The sequence below is a fragment of the Saimiri boliviensis genome, chromosome 2 (assembly GCF_048565385.1).
Source record: "Saimiri boliviensis isolate mSaiBol1 chromosome 2, mSaiBol1.pri, whole genome shotgun sequence".
Classification (NCBI taxonomy): domain Eukaryota; kingdom Metazoa; phylum Chordata; class Mammalia; order Primates; family Cebidae; genus Saimiri; species Saimiri boliviensis.
The window spans coordinates 220,315,576-220,330,040 of NC_133450.1; the positions used below are offsets into that span (position 1 = coordinate 220,315,576).

The 14,465-nt window shown below is 47.3% G+C and overlaps 1 protein-coding gene across 2 annotated transcripts in view; it reads left to right on the plus strand.

Moving 5' to 3' along the window:
• The first annotated feature begins 2,525 nt into the window (after window positions 1–2,525).
• The window catches only part of STXBP1 (syntaxin binding protein 1), an 88,735-nt gene continuing 76,795 nt past the window's right edge, over window positions 2,526–14,465 (plus strand). Inside the window, exon 1 of one of the 2 annotated variants that reach the window (XM_039475110.2) lies at window positions 2,526–2,731. In XM_039475110.2, coding sequence (XP_039331044.1) covers window positions 2,695–2,731 — 37 coding nt within the window. In that variant the 5' untranslated portion in view covers window positions 2,526–2,694. The remainder of the gene's footprint in view (window positions 2,732–14,465) is intronic. The other variant, XM_039475111.2, reaches the window with a different exon arrangement.

A 14,465-nucleotide genomic window follows, 5' to 3' on the forward strand; every position in this document is an offset into this window, starting at 1 on the left:
ACCCTTGAGAAGGTTCCTGCACATGGATCCCAGGCCACTAAGAAGTCATGGAGCCTTGGTCCAGCTCAGTGTCTCACGCTTGTGATCCCAGCACTTTGGGAGGCTGAGCAGGTGGATCACAAGGTCAGGAGTTCGAGACCAGCCTGGCCAAGAAGATGAAAGCCCATCTCTACTAAAAAAAATACAAAAATTAGCCAGGCACACTGGTGGGCACCTGTAGTACCAGCTACTTGGGAGGCTGAGGCAGGAGAATCTCTTGAACCTGGGAGGCAGAGGTTGCAGTGAGCTGAGATCGTGCCACTGTACTCTAGCCTTGGCAACAGAGCCAGACTCCATTTCAAATAAATAAATAAATAAATAAATAAATAAATAAATAAATAAGTCCTGGAGCCCTGCATTCAGGCCTCCCTTGGAGACTCTTTCTCCTGCCCTACCCCTCAGGCTTTCTCCTCTCTAGTCCCAATGCCCCCTCTCTCTTCCTGAAAAAGCCAAACTTCTTTCCACCACTGGGTCTTTGCACCTACTCTGTATCTGCCTAGACACTCTCCCAGGACCGTCTCACCACCATTTCCCCATCTCAGGAAGCCAGCTCTGACTGCACCCCAGCCAGTCCACTGGGTCAGGTGTCCTGTTATCTACTCTCACAACCCCTTCTCCATCTGCTTCAGCATTCGTCAGAACAGTAACTCAATGCTGTAACACCTTGTTTCCTGTCTGTCCCATCGGCTAGAATACCAGTTCCTTGAGGGCAGAAATTGTCTCCATCTTACCCACAGCACATGGCCTGGACCTTGGCCTCACTCGATAAACCTTGTTGATTGGATGAATGACAAGAGGAGCCCTTGGCCATTCCTTTTCCTTAAGTGCTAGGGAATTTTCTGGTTTTGAATTTATATTTTCATGGCAGATGTAGAAACTGTGGAGTCTACATCTGGTGAAGAAGGAAGCATGTGGCATTACCAGTGCATCCTAGGTGCCCCCACCTTTACACACTATCTCCTCCTCCAAATGCACCCAGGGGCTATCAGTATATTTCCTGGGCAAAAGGCAAGGCCCAGATGTAGAGAGTTGACACATTAATGACTTCTGTCTCTGTAAAGCCATCTGAAAGTTCTGTTGGGGGTAGATTGGGGTGTTGGTGAGAAGATGGTCAAATCTGCTTGTTTTGGGGCTGACTGAAATAGGACATGTGGCTTCTTGTCCTGGCTCAGACACCATTGGCTTCTGTGACTTTGGAAAATTCCTCCTTAGTCTTCAGCATTTTTTTTTCTCAGTATAAAATAATGGTTCAGAATTCAGATTCTAGAATTGGATCTAGAATTGGATCTAGAATTGGATTCTAGAATTGGATCTTTCCTTTGTCATTTACTAATAAAGCACTTATCTCAATTCCTCATCTGTAAAATATTATTACGTCTTAATAATATGAAGAAAAAACCCTAGTTCAAAGGTATTCAAAAAATTTAATGAATATTTACCGATTTTCACTACTACTACTACCTCTCTTGTTCTCTTTTATTTTTAACTGGTTCAATTTGTGTTACTTTGAAGCCAAAAGCAAGCCCTGTCCCATATTTCAAAAGCAGTGTCTCCTATTAATAAAGTCGAGCAAAACTGAACTGGGTCCGCTTTAGTAAATATGGACTCCAGGAAGGAGATACTAAGATCAGAGTTGGTCCCACAGTATATTCGTATCAGATTTGGGACTTAGAAACTTCTAGACTCTGAGCACCCCATAAGCAGGATGAGATTCTGCCTGGTACGTGGTTGTAGCTCCAGGGAATAGAATAGCGGCTTTACTCATAACAATGAATGAATAATGAACGTTAGCTAACGGATGCTACGCGGCCTGAAGGTAAATCTAGTGCTGTTTTCAGTATCTCCTCGCCTCGGTTTTTTCATCTGAAAATGGAGGTTAAAAAACAATGTCCATAGATATGAGCTAAAAGGAGTGTAAACAAAAAATAAAAAGCAATGCCCAATGATTGGAGGATTTGATGAGATGATGGCCCGTGAGGCGCTTGGCACGGAGTTTGACACTAGAACTCGGTGTTGGTGGATGCACGGATGCAGGTGCCCAGCGAGAGGGAGGTGCTGTGGGTGGATTCACCCTGGCTTCGCTGCGGCTGGGAGTGGGCACTGCTGGTAAGAGATCTCGCCTCCCACCTCCTTCCGAGGGCAGGGAAAAACGGACGCTCCCAGCAAGTGGAAAGACGGGACCCGCGCGGGGTTTCAGGCAGATGGAGCGCGTCAGTAGCCTGTGGCCAGGGATCCCAGCGCTGAGGTGGAAAAGGAGGCCCGGGGACCCCGCGCCCTAGGCGCGCGCGGCGCGTGAGGTGAGGGGGAGGGCGCGGCTCCCCACCAGCCAGCCTCCTCCTCGCGTCCAGCCGCATCTCGGAGGGCGGGGCTGAGCCCCCGGGCCGCAGTGCGATTGGCGGAGGAGAGTAGGGGATGCCGACGGCCGATGCGAGGCCCCGCCCCCGGCTGGCCCCGCCCCCGCGCGCGCGCCGGCGGCCGGGCAGCCTCGCTCTGGCTCGCGCCGCGCCCCCGCGCCCAGTCCGCGCGTCAGTCGGTCCCGAGCGCGGCTGCGGGGCGGAGAGCTGCGGCCGGCCCTGAGCGCCCACCCGAGGAGGCGGCGGGGTCCGCGGGCGTCACGGGAGGAGGAGGTCGAAGCCTAGAGACTCGTGCAGCGCCATGGCCCCCATTGGCCTCAAAGCTGTGGTCGGAGAGAGTAAGTGGAGCTGGGGTCCTTCCCGCAGGCGGGGGCTGCGGCTGTCGGGGAGCCCCGCGCGGCCCTTGCTCGCAGCGTCCTGCCTCCGAACGGGCTGCCAGCCCTGCGTCCCCGGCCCTAGGCTCCCGGCCCGCGGGGTCCCGTTATTCAGGCGCAGCCCGCGGGAGGGGAAGGTCCCGGCCGGGCGCCAGCGGCCCGGGCGCTTCCCCCGCTTTCTCCTCCTTCACCTCGCGTTTCACCTCGGCCTTCCCCCTGCAGCCCGCCCTCCTCCCTCCCCATCCGCCTTCCTCGCCGTCACTGTCTTCCCTTTTCCCTGCATCCTCATTCCCCTCCATCTTCCCTCCCTCTCTTACCTTCACCCCCATTTCTGTCCCCTCGCCCCATCCCCTCCCCGCCCCCACCCGTCTCACCCCACCTCTCTCCATCCCGCCTCTCCCGCTTGCCAGACCCCCTTCCTCCCTTTCACCCCCAGCACCCGTCCTTACCCTTCGCCTCGCCTCTACCCCCTGCCGCCGGTGTCCTCCCTTCTGCACCCGTCACCCTCCCCCGCACCCCCATCCTCACTCCCGTTACCTTCCCCCAGTCCCCTGGTCCCCTTTTCCCTTCCTCGTCTTTATTCCCTGAGCGACCCGACTCCGCTCCCGTTTCCTGCAGTCCTCCTTCCCACCCTCCTGGGCGAGTCGTGACGAGCGAGATCCCGGCCTGCGTCCTCCTCCCCCGCCCCCGGCCGCAGCGCGGTCGGCGGCTGCGAGACCCACCTGGGAGGCCGGGCCGTCCCCGGGCTGGGGAGGAGGCGCCTGTTTTCCTGAGGCTGAGCTCTGCGGGTCCTGGGCCTCCTCACTCCTCCCCTTCCCGGGGCTTGGCTTCCAGGGCGGGGACTTATCCGGGTCCTGAACCCCTGAAATCGCTCGGGAGATGAGGAGAGCTCCGGTGTCCGCCGCCCAGCGCCGCAGTCTGCGGTCTCCCTGCTAGCGAGGCTCGGCCCTGGCGTGGCCGAACGCTTCAGGAGCCCAGACCACGGTCGCAGGGAGGAAATAGTTGTTTATGGGTTTGGATGAAAGGCACCACCCTCATGAACGGATTTTTAAAAATGGGTGGCGGCGAGTGGCGGCCGCAGCGGAGCGAGGGCTGATGGTGGGTGACATTTGGAAAACGGCGTCCTTAGTACTAATTAAGATTGGTGATATGTGTGGAAAAACAGTGCCTCGTCAATATTTTGGCTATTTCTTTGTAACAAAAAAAATGTGCGAGGATTGCTGTGGCTTTAGCTATGTCTGGGGATTAAGTGAAGATTAAAACTAGGCTTTTCTCTGTGGAAGAGGATAAGAAAGGAAAAATAATAAAATGGTGGAAATTTACAGTTTCCTTCCCAATGATTCTCTGCTAGCATAGCGAGCGCTTGCTGTGGAATGCTTTTGGCCATGTAGTGTTCTTGTTGGGCACCATAGCTATTTTATTTCCCCTCCCCATTCTTTTCACTGATAGGTAGGAAATACTCCTACTGAGGAATCTTGTAAAACCTTACCTCACCCGTTACATCAGAAGAAAATTGTTATAAAAACTGAGCTCCAAATAAAACAAAATTTAAAAAGGTGCTTATCATAACACCTGCATTGTACCCATGCAGTACAGGTTCTGATTCTTGGACATTTTGTTTTCTAAGGAGAATCGGAGTGTTTAGGGCTAGGAGGACCCATAGGGATCCCCTTATGTCAGCATCTCATTTTACCCATGAGTAAGAAATGGAGACTTGGAGCAGTTAAGTGACTTGACAAAATCAGTGTTAATTTTGTAAAACCCAGTGGTCATTTCCTTGCAACATTAGTAAAATATAACTTTCTTCATTATTCTGTATATATCTTTTCTTTCCAATAATAAGCTTTTAAGGAGCTGTGAAATATAGAATAGAATGTTACAGATTGTATTATTTAAAATGTTATATTTGCACTTTGGAAGACTGAGATGAGAGGATTGCTTAAGCCCCGGAGTTCAAGACCAGCCTGGGTAACATAGTGGGACCCCCATCTCTATAAATATAAAAGTAGAATAAAATGATGTATTTAAATACTACACATTGAAGATAAAATCCCCAAGTGTTATAGAAATGAAGCTTTTGCATCATTTTGCCGGAATCCTTGTTTATGCAAGTGGCTCCATACTACCCCTCCCCCACCTTTAATTAGAAGGAAGCATAAAGGTAAAAAAAAAAGGCAAAATGCAGCACTGTCAGAATTTCCTTTCTGAAATAAAGCAATGCCATTGTATATATATATAAAAAAAAACCCACCAAACCAATTTTACATAAAATTGGTGAGTTTGGTTGGGTACAGTGGATCATGCCTGTAATCCTAGCACTTTGGGAGGCCTAAGCGGGTGGGTCAGCCTGACCATCATGGTGAAACCCCGTCTATACTAAAAATACAAAAATTGACTGGGCTTGGTGGTGGGCACTGTAATCCCAGCTATTCGGGAGCCTGAGACGGGAGAATCTCTTGAATCCCGGAGGCAGAGGTTGCAGTGAGCCTAGATCATGCCATTGCACACCAGCCTGGGAGACAGAGTGAGACTCCATCTCAAAAAAGAAAGAAAGAAAGAAAGAAATGGTGATGATGTGAACAGTGTTCTATTCCTATAACAATTAGGTATAAATTTCGGAAAAAAATATTGCAATCTTTGTCAATGACAGGTTAATTCTGGCTTCTTCTTTTTTTAATTTTAATTTTTATTTTTTTTGAGACGGAGTTTCGCTCTTGTTACCCAGGCTGGAGTGCAATGGCACAATCTCGGCTCACCGCAACCTCCGCCTCCTGGGTTCAGGCAATTCTCCTGCCTCAGCCTCCTGAGTACCTGGGATTACAGGCACATGCCACCATGCCCAGCTAATTTTTTGTATTTTTAATAGAGACGGCGTTTCACCATGTTGACCAGGATGGTCTCGATCTCTTGACCTTGTGATCCACCCGCCTCGGCCTCCCAAAGTGCTGGGATTACAGGCTTGAGCCACCGCACCCGGCCTCTTTTTTTTTTTTTTTGAGACGGGGTTTCGCTATTTACCCAGGCTGGAGTGCAATGGCACGATCTCGGCTCACCGCAACCTCTGCCTCCTGGGTTCAAGCAATTCTCCTGCCTCAGCCTCCCTAGTAGCTGGGATTACAGGCACGCGCCACCATGCCCAGCTAATTTGTGTATTTTTAGTAGAGACGGGGTTTCACCATGTTGACCAGGATGGTCTCGATCTCTTGACCTCGTGATCCACCCGCCTCGGCCTCCCAAAGTGCTGGGATTACAGGCTTGAGCCACCGCGCCCGGCCTCTTCTTTTTTTTAAAGACGGGGTTTCACCATGTTGGTCAGGCTGGTCTTGAACTCCTGACCTCAGGTGATCCGCCCGCCTTGGCCTCCGAAGTGTTTGGATTACAGGCATGAGCCACCATACCTGGCCAATTCTGGCTTCTAATTTTGCATAGGGTTTCTAGCTTTGCCCTTTTCTCTGAAAAATGAAAGTAAAAGATGTTTTTCAACCTCTATGTACCAGTTTAAATATCACCTTCACGTCTAAGCCTTCCCAGTCTAAATTAACACCCCATTATATCATATTAAAAATTTTTTTTTTGCTAGGACCAGTAGCTCACACCTTTAATCCCAGCACTTTGGGAGGCTGAGGCAGCGGGATCACCTGGAGTCGGGAGTTCGAGACCAGGCTGACCAACATGGAGAAACCCTGTCTCTACTAAAAATACAAAATTAGCTGGGCGGGGTGGCGCATGCCTGGAATCCCAGCTACTTAGGAGGCTGAGGCAAGAGGAGGCAGAGGTTATGGTGAGCCGAGACTGAGCCATTGCACTCCAGCCTGGGCAACAAGAACAAAACTCCTCAAAAAAAAAAAAAAAAAAAAAAAACTTAGCTGGGTATGGTGGCTCATGCCTGTAGTCCTAGCTACTGACTGAGGAGGCTGAGGTGGAAGGATCACCTCAGCCTGGAAAGGTTAAGGATGGGTTGAACCATAATCACGCCACTGCGTTCCAGCATGGGCAACAGAGTGAGACTCCTGTCTCTAAAAAAATAAGTAGAGACAAGGATCTCACTGTGTTGCCCAGGGTGGTCTCAAATTCCTAGTCTCAACCTCGGCCTCCCAAATTGCTGGAATTGCAGTGGTGAACCACCATGCCTGGCATGTTTATCATATTTTAAAATGATAAATGCAAATATATATATATATATTTTTTTGAGATGGAGTTTCGCTCTTGTTACCCAGGCTGGAGTGCAATGGCGCGATCTCGGCTCACCACAACCTCCGCCTCCTGGGTTCAGGCAATTCTCCTGCCTCAGCCTCCTGAGTAGCTGGGATTACAGGCATATGCCACCATGCCCAGCTACTTTTTTGTATTTTTAGTAGAGACGGGGTTTCACCATGTTGACCAGGATGGTCTCGATCTCTTGACCTTGTGATCCACCCGCCTCGGCCTCCCAAAGTGCTGGGATTACAGGCTTGAGCCACCGCGCCCGGCCCGCAAATATTTATAATAATTAAAATTATCTGAAATTATTTTGTTTCGTTTCTTTTTCTTTTCTTTCTTTCTTCCTTTTTTTGTCTTTGTTTGATTGTTGCATCCACTTGAATGTTACTCCTATGAGAGCAGGGTATTTATCCAAAGTGTTCTGGTGCCAAGAATAGTGGCTGGCTCACAGTCCGCATATTTGTTGACTGAATGAATATTATTAAGGATATGAAGGAGAATGAGATAAATGTAGTTTTCAGTCCCTTACCCTTTTTTTTTTTTTTTTTTTTTTTTTTTTTAATCTTGGCTTACTGCAATCTCTGCCTCCTGGGATCAAGTAATTCTCCTACCTCAGCTTCCTGAGTAGCTGGGATTACAGGTGCCCACAACCATACCTGGCTAATTTTTATATTTTTAGTAGAGACAGGTTTTGCCATGTTGCCCAGGTTGGTCTCGAGCTCCTGACCTCTGGTGATCCACCTGTCTTGGCATCCCATAGTGCTGGGATTACAGGCATGAGCCACCGTGTCCGGCCATCCCCTCATCCCTTCTGAGTTGAGCTTTGAGTCGCCAGTAGCTACAGGTACAACAAAAGTAGAGGAGTTGGGTTGACTTTAGTTGTTTGCTCAATATTTGTTCAGAGACTACTATGAACTATGGGAGATAGAGAAATAAATAAAACATGGGACCACTTTATACTGTTGTGACGGGCAATTCAGGGTGACAAACATAGGGTATACTCAGCGCACTTATTTATGTTGGTCTTGCCATACTAGATTCCAATTTTTTTCAGGGGAAAGTTGGACCTTGTCTTATTCATTTATTTATCTCCAGTATGTGTATTAGTGTCTGGAACTCAGTTAATGTTGAATGAATGACTGTAATGTATAAAAATTAAGAGAATGGGCTCTGGAATTAGACTACCTGGGATAAGATAAATTCTAACTCATCAATTGTTAGCTGTGTGATTTTGGTAAATAATGGAACCTTTTTGTGCCTCAATCTTCATCTATAAAATGGGCAATAATAGCACCTGTGTTCTGGGATTTTATGAGTATTAAATGAAGTGATGCTGATATAGCATTTAGCATGGTTCTTGGCATACAGTAAGTTTAGTAAATATTATTAAAAGATCCACAGAGGGTCAGCAAGTGTTAAGGGATTTAGGGAAGAAATAGACTGCCTCTGTTCCGTGGAGCTGGAATGCCGTGGTGCAATCTCAGCTCACTGCAACCTCCGCCTCCCAGGTTCAAGCGATTCTCCTGCCTCAGCCTCCTGAGTAACTGCAATTACAGGCATGCCACCACGCCCGACTAATTTTTGTATTTTTAGTAGAGACAGGGTTTTGCCATGTTGGCCAGGCTGGTCTCCTCTCTGTAAAAAATACAAAAATTAGCTGGGTGTGATGGCGCATACCTGTGGTCCAGCTATTTGGGAGACTGAGGTGAGAAAATCACCTGAGCCTGGGTAGGCTGAGGCTGCAGTGAGTGGTGATCAAACCACTGCACTCCTGCCTGGGCAGTAGAATGAGACCCAGTCTCAAAAAAAAATTTTTTTTTTGGCTGGGTGTGGTGGCTCATGCCTGTTATCCCAGCACTCTGGGAAGCCGAGGCGGGTGGATTACCTGAGGTCAGGCATTTGAGACCAGCTGAATAACGTGGTGAAACCCTGTCTCTACTCAAAATACAAAAAAGTAGCTGGGTGTGGTGGTGCCCACCTGTAATCCTAGCTACTTGGGAGGCTGAGGCAGCAGAATTGCTTAAACCCAGGAGGTGGAGGTTGCAGTGAACCAAGATTGTGCCACTGCACTGCACCCTGGGCAAGAAGACCAAAACTCCATCTTAGCCATTCTGATAAGTAGTGATATCTCTTGGTTTTAATTTGCATTTTTTTTTTTTTTTTGAGACGGAGTTTCACTTGTGTTACCCAGGCTGGAGTGCAATGGCACGATCTCAGCTCACCGCAACCTCCGCCTCTTGGGTTCAGGCAATTCTCCTCCCTCAGCCTCCTGAGTAGCTGGGATTACAGGCACGCGCCACCATGCCCAGCTTATGTTTTGTATTTTTAGTAGAGACGGGGTTTCACCATGTTGACCGGGATGGTCTCGATCTGTTGACCTCATGATCCACCCGCCTCGGCCTCCCAAAGTGCTGGGATTACAGGCTTGAGCCACTGGGCCCAGCCTTAATTTGCATTTGTTAAACATTTTTCGTGTATGTCTGTATTATTGTCTTTGGTGAAGTGTCCAAGTCTTTTATATATTTTTAATTAGGTTGTTTTCTTATTATGGAGTTTAGAGAGGTCTTCATATATTCTGGATGAAAATCCCTTATTAAATATGTGATTTGCAAATATTTTCTCGTAATCTGTTTATTCTCTTAACATTTTTCAAAGAGCAGGAGTTCTTAATTTTGATGAAGGACAGTTTATCAGTTTTTTTCTCTCCTGGATTGTTTTTGGTATCCTATCTGAGAAACCTTTGTCTAACCCAAGCGGACACAAATTTTCCCCTTAGTTTTCTTCTAGAAGTTTTTTTTTTTTTTTTTTTTTTTTTTTTGAGACGGAGTTTTGCTCTTGTTACCCAGGCTGGAGTGCAATGGCGCGATCTCGGCTCACCGCAACCTCCGCCTCCTGGGTTCAGGCAATTCTCCTGCCTCAGCCTCCTGAGTAGCTGGGATTATAGGCACGCACCACCATGCCCAGCTAATTTTTTTTTTTTGTATTTTTATTAGAGACGGGGTTTCACCATGTTGACCATGGTTGGTCTCGATCTCTCGACCTCGTGATCCACCCGCCTCGGCCTCCCAAAGTGCTGGGATTACAGGCTTGAGCCACCGCGCCCGGCCTCTTCTAGAAGTTTTATAGTTTTAGGCTTTACATTTATTTGACCCATTTTGAGTTAATTTTTATATATTGTATGAGGTCTGATCAAGATTTTTTTTTTCTTTTGTATGTGAATGTCTACTTGTTCCAGCACCATTTGTTAAAGAGACTTCTTTTTTCCATGGAATTGTCTTTAAATCTTTGTTGAAAATCAGTTGGCCATCTATGGGAAGGGCTATCTGGACTCTGTTTTGTTTAATTGATCTGTGTGTAAGCTGTTACCAACACCCATTCTGTCTTCATTATTATAGATTTAAAGTAAGACGGGGGGCCGGGCGCGGTGGCTCACGCCTGTAATCCCAGCACTTTGGGAGGCCAAGGTGGGCAGTTCACGAGGTCAAGAGATCGAGACCATCCTGGTCAACATTGTGAAACCCTGTCTCTACTAAAAATACAAAAAAATTAGCTGGGCATGGTGGCATGTGCCTGTAATCCCAGCTACTCAGGAGGCTGAGGCAGGAGAATTGCCTGAACCCAAGAGGCGGAGGTTGCGGTAAGCCGAGATTGCACCATTGCACTCAAGCCTGGGTAACAAGAGCGAAACTCTGTCTCAAAAAAAAAAAAAAAAAAAAAAAAGTAAGACGGGAAATCAGGCCGGGCACGGTGGCTCAAGCCTGTAATCCTGGCACTTTGGGAGGCCGAGGCGGGTGGATCACAAGGTCGAGAGATCGAGACCAACCTGGTCAACATGGTGAAACCCCGTCTTTACTAAAAATACAAAAAATTAGCTGGGCATGGTGGTGCGTGCCTATAATCCCAGCTACTCAGGAGGCTGAGGCAGGAGAATTGCCTGAACCCAGGAGGCGGAGGTTGCAGTGAGCCGAGATCGTGCCATTGCACTCCAGCCTGGGTAACAAGAGCGAAACTCCATCTCAAAAAAAAAAAAATGACAGGAAATCAGGTATTGTGATTATTCTAACTTTGTTCTGTTTTATGATTATTTTGGCTCACTTTTCTATATAAATTTTAGAATCAGCTTGTTGATTTCTGTCAAGAAAAATTCTTCTGAGATTTTGACTGGAATTATGTGGAATCTAAAGATCAGTTTGGGGATAATTAACATTTTAACAAATTTACTGTTTTTGAGGTGGAGTTTTGCTCTTGTCACCTAGGCTGGAGTGCGGTGGTGTGATCTTGGCTCACTGCAACCTCCATCTCCTGGGTTCAAGTGATTCTCCAACCTCAGCCTCCTGAGGAGCTAGGACTACAGGCACCGGCCACCATGCCTGGCTAATTTTTGTATTTTTAGTAGAGATGGGGGTTTCACCATGTTCGCCAGGCTGGTTTCGAACTCTTGACCTCAGGTGATCTGCCCACCTCGGCCTCCTAAAGTGCTAAAATTATAGACATGAGCCACCTCGCCTGGCCTACAAATTTACTTTTAATATTTCAGTTTCTTTACTGTATTACTATGTGAATTTCAATTCTCAGCTTCACAAATAAGGGAGCAATTAAGGAGAACTACACGTAGTTTAGCAAGGTCTTAGGATACAAACTCAATGAACAAAAATCTATTGCATTTCTATTATTAGCAATGAACAATTGGAAATTTAAATTTAAAACAGTATCATTTACAACAACAAAAAACCTGTGAAATACTTAGGTATACATCTAACAGAATGTGTTCCAAATTTGTGTGTTGAAAACTGCAAAACCCTGATGAGAGAAATCAAAGAAGGCATAAATAAATTGAGAAACATACCATGTTCACAGACTGAAATAATGTTACATTTATTTATTTTTGAGACTGGGTCTCACTCTGTTACCGAAGTTGGAGTGCAGTGGCACAATCTTGGCTCATTGCAACCTCTGCTTCCCAGGCTCAAGTTATCCTCCCACTGCAACCTCCTGAGTAGCTAGGACCACAGGTGCCTGTCACCATGCTCAGCTAATTTTTTTTTGTATTTTTGGTAGAGATGGGGTTTTGCCATGTTGCTCAGGCTGTCTCAAACTCTTGAACTCAGGTGATCCACCTGCCTCGGTCTCCCAAAGTGCTGGGATTATAGGTGTGAGTCACCACCCCAGCCTCATTTATTTATTTTTTAATTTTAAAAAAGTTTTCTTTTTTGAGATAGAGTTTTGCTCTGTTGCACAGGCTGGAGTGTAATGGCACAGTCTCAGCTCACTGCAACCTCCATCTCCCAGGTTCAAGCAATTCTGCCTCAGCCTCCCAAGTAGCTGGGATTACAGGTGCCTGCAACCATGGCTGGTAATTTTTGTATTTTTAATAGAGATGGGTTTCACCATGTTGGCCAGGCTGGTGTCAAACTCTTGACCTCAGGTGCTTTGCTGGCCTCGGCCTCCCAAAGTGCTGGGATTATAGGCGTGAGCCACCACCCCACCCAACCCCAGCCTCATTTACTTTTATTTCATCTTTTTTTGTTGTTTTTTTTTGAGATGGAGTTTCGCTGTTGTTACCCAGGCTGGAGTGCAATGGCGCGATCTCGGCTTACCACAACCTCCGCCTCCTGCGTTCAGGCAATTCTCCTGCCTCAGCCTCCTGAGTAGGTAGCTGGGATTACAGGCACGCGCCACCATGCCCAGCTAATTTTTTGTATTTTTAGTAGAGACAGGGTTTCACCATGTTGACCAGGATGGTCTCAATCTCTTGACCTCGTGATCCACCCGCCTCGGCCTCCCAAAGTGCTGGGATTACAGGCTTGAGCCACCATGCCCGGCTATTTCATCTTTTTTTTTTTTTTCTTCATTTTAAAATTTTTTTTTGAGACAGAGTTTTGCTCTTGTTACCCAGGCTGGAGTACAATGGTGCGATCTCGGCTCACTGCAACCTCCGCCTGCTGGTTTCAGGCAATTCTCCTGTCTCTGCCTACTGAGTAGCTGGGATTACAGGCACGCACCACCATGCCCAGCTAATTTTTTGTATTTTTTTTAGTAGAGACGGGGTTTCACCATGTTGACCAGGATGGTCTCGATCTCTTGACCTCGTGATCCACCCGCCTCGGCCTCCCAAAGTGCTGGGATTACAGGCTTGAGCCACCGCACCCGGCTTATTTCATCTTTTTAACATGTGTTTTCAGTTCCCTTGCATATATACCTAGGAGAAATTGCTGGGTCTTAGGGTGCCTCTATATTTAATCTCTTAAGGAGCTGCCAAACTGTTTTCCAAATCAACTACATTATTTTATGAATTTCTGCCAGCAGTATATGAGGATTCCAGTTTCACACCTTCCTCACCAACGCTTGTTATTATCTGTCCTTTTGATGACAGCCATCCTAGTGGGTGTGAAGTGGTATCTCATTGTGGTTTTAAGTTATACTTCCCTGATGACTGATGATGTTGAGCATCTTTTCCTGTGCTTATGGCTATTTTTGTATATCTTCTCCAGAGCAACATCTATTCAGATACTTTGCCCATTTTTAAATTGGGTTATTCAATTTACGTTTTTAATCTACCTGTTATTTTGATTTGAATTTACTTTTTACTTCATCTTTTTTTTTTTTTTTTGAAACGGAGTTTCACTCGTTACCCAGGCTGGAGTGCAATGGCGCGATCTCGGCTCACCGCAACCTCTGCCTCCTGGGTTCAGGCAATTCTCCTGCCTCAGCCTCCTGAGTAGTTAGGATTACAGGCACACGCCACCATGCCCAGATAATTTTTTTGTATTTTTAGTAGAGACGGGGTTTCACCATGTTGGCCAGGATGGTCTCGATCTCTTGACCTTGTGATCCACCCGCCTCGGCCTCCCAAAGTGCTGGGATTACAAGCGTGAGCCACCGCGCCTGGCTTTACTTCATCTTTAATTGATTGATCATTCATTGATTGAGACAGGGTCTTGCTGCTCTGTCACCTGGGCTGGAGTGCAAAGGTGTGATCACAGCTCACTTCAGCCTTTTTTTTTTTTTTGAGATGGAGTTTTGCTCTTGTCCAGGCTGGAATGCAGTCATGTGATCTTGGCTCACTGCAACCTCCACTTTCCGGTTCAAGCGATTCTCCTGCCTCAGCCTCCAGAGTAGCTGGGATTACAGGCATTTGCTATCATGCCCAGTTAATTTTTTGTATTTTTAGTAGAGATAGAGACAGAGTTTCTCCATGTTGGTCAGGCTAGTCTCGAACTCCTGACCCCTGGACTGCCTCAGCCTCCCAAAGTGCCGGGATTATAGGTTTGAGCCACCATGCCTGGCTCACTTCAGCCTTAGCACCACACCCCCCACCTCTGCCCAGCCTCAAGCAATCATCCCACCTTAGCCTCCTGAGTATCTGGGACTATAGGTGCGTGCCACCACACTGAGTTCATTAAAAAAAATTTTTTTTTATAGAGACGGGTCTCAGCTGGTTATGGTGGCTCATGCCTATAATCCCAGGACTTTGAGAAGCTGAGGTAGGTGGATCACC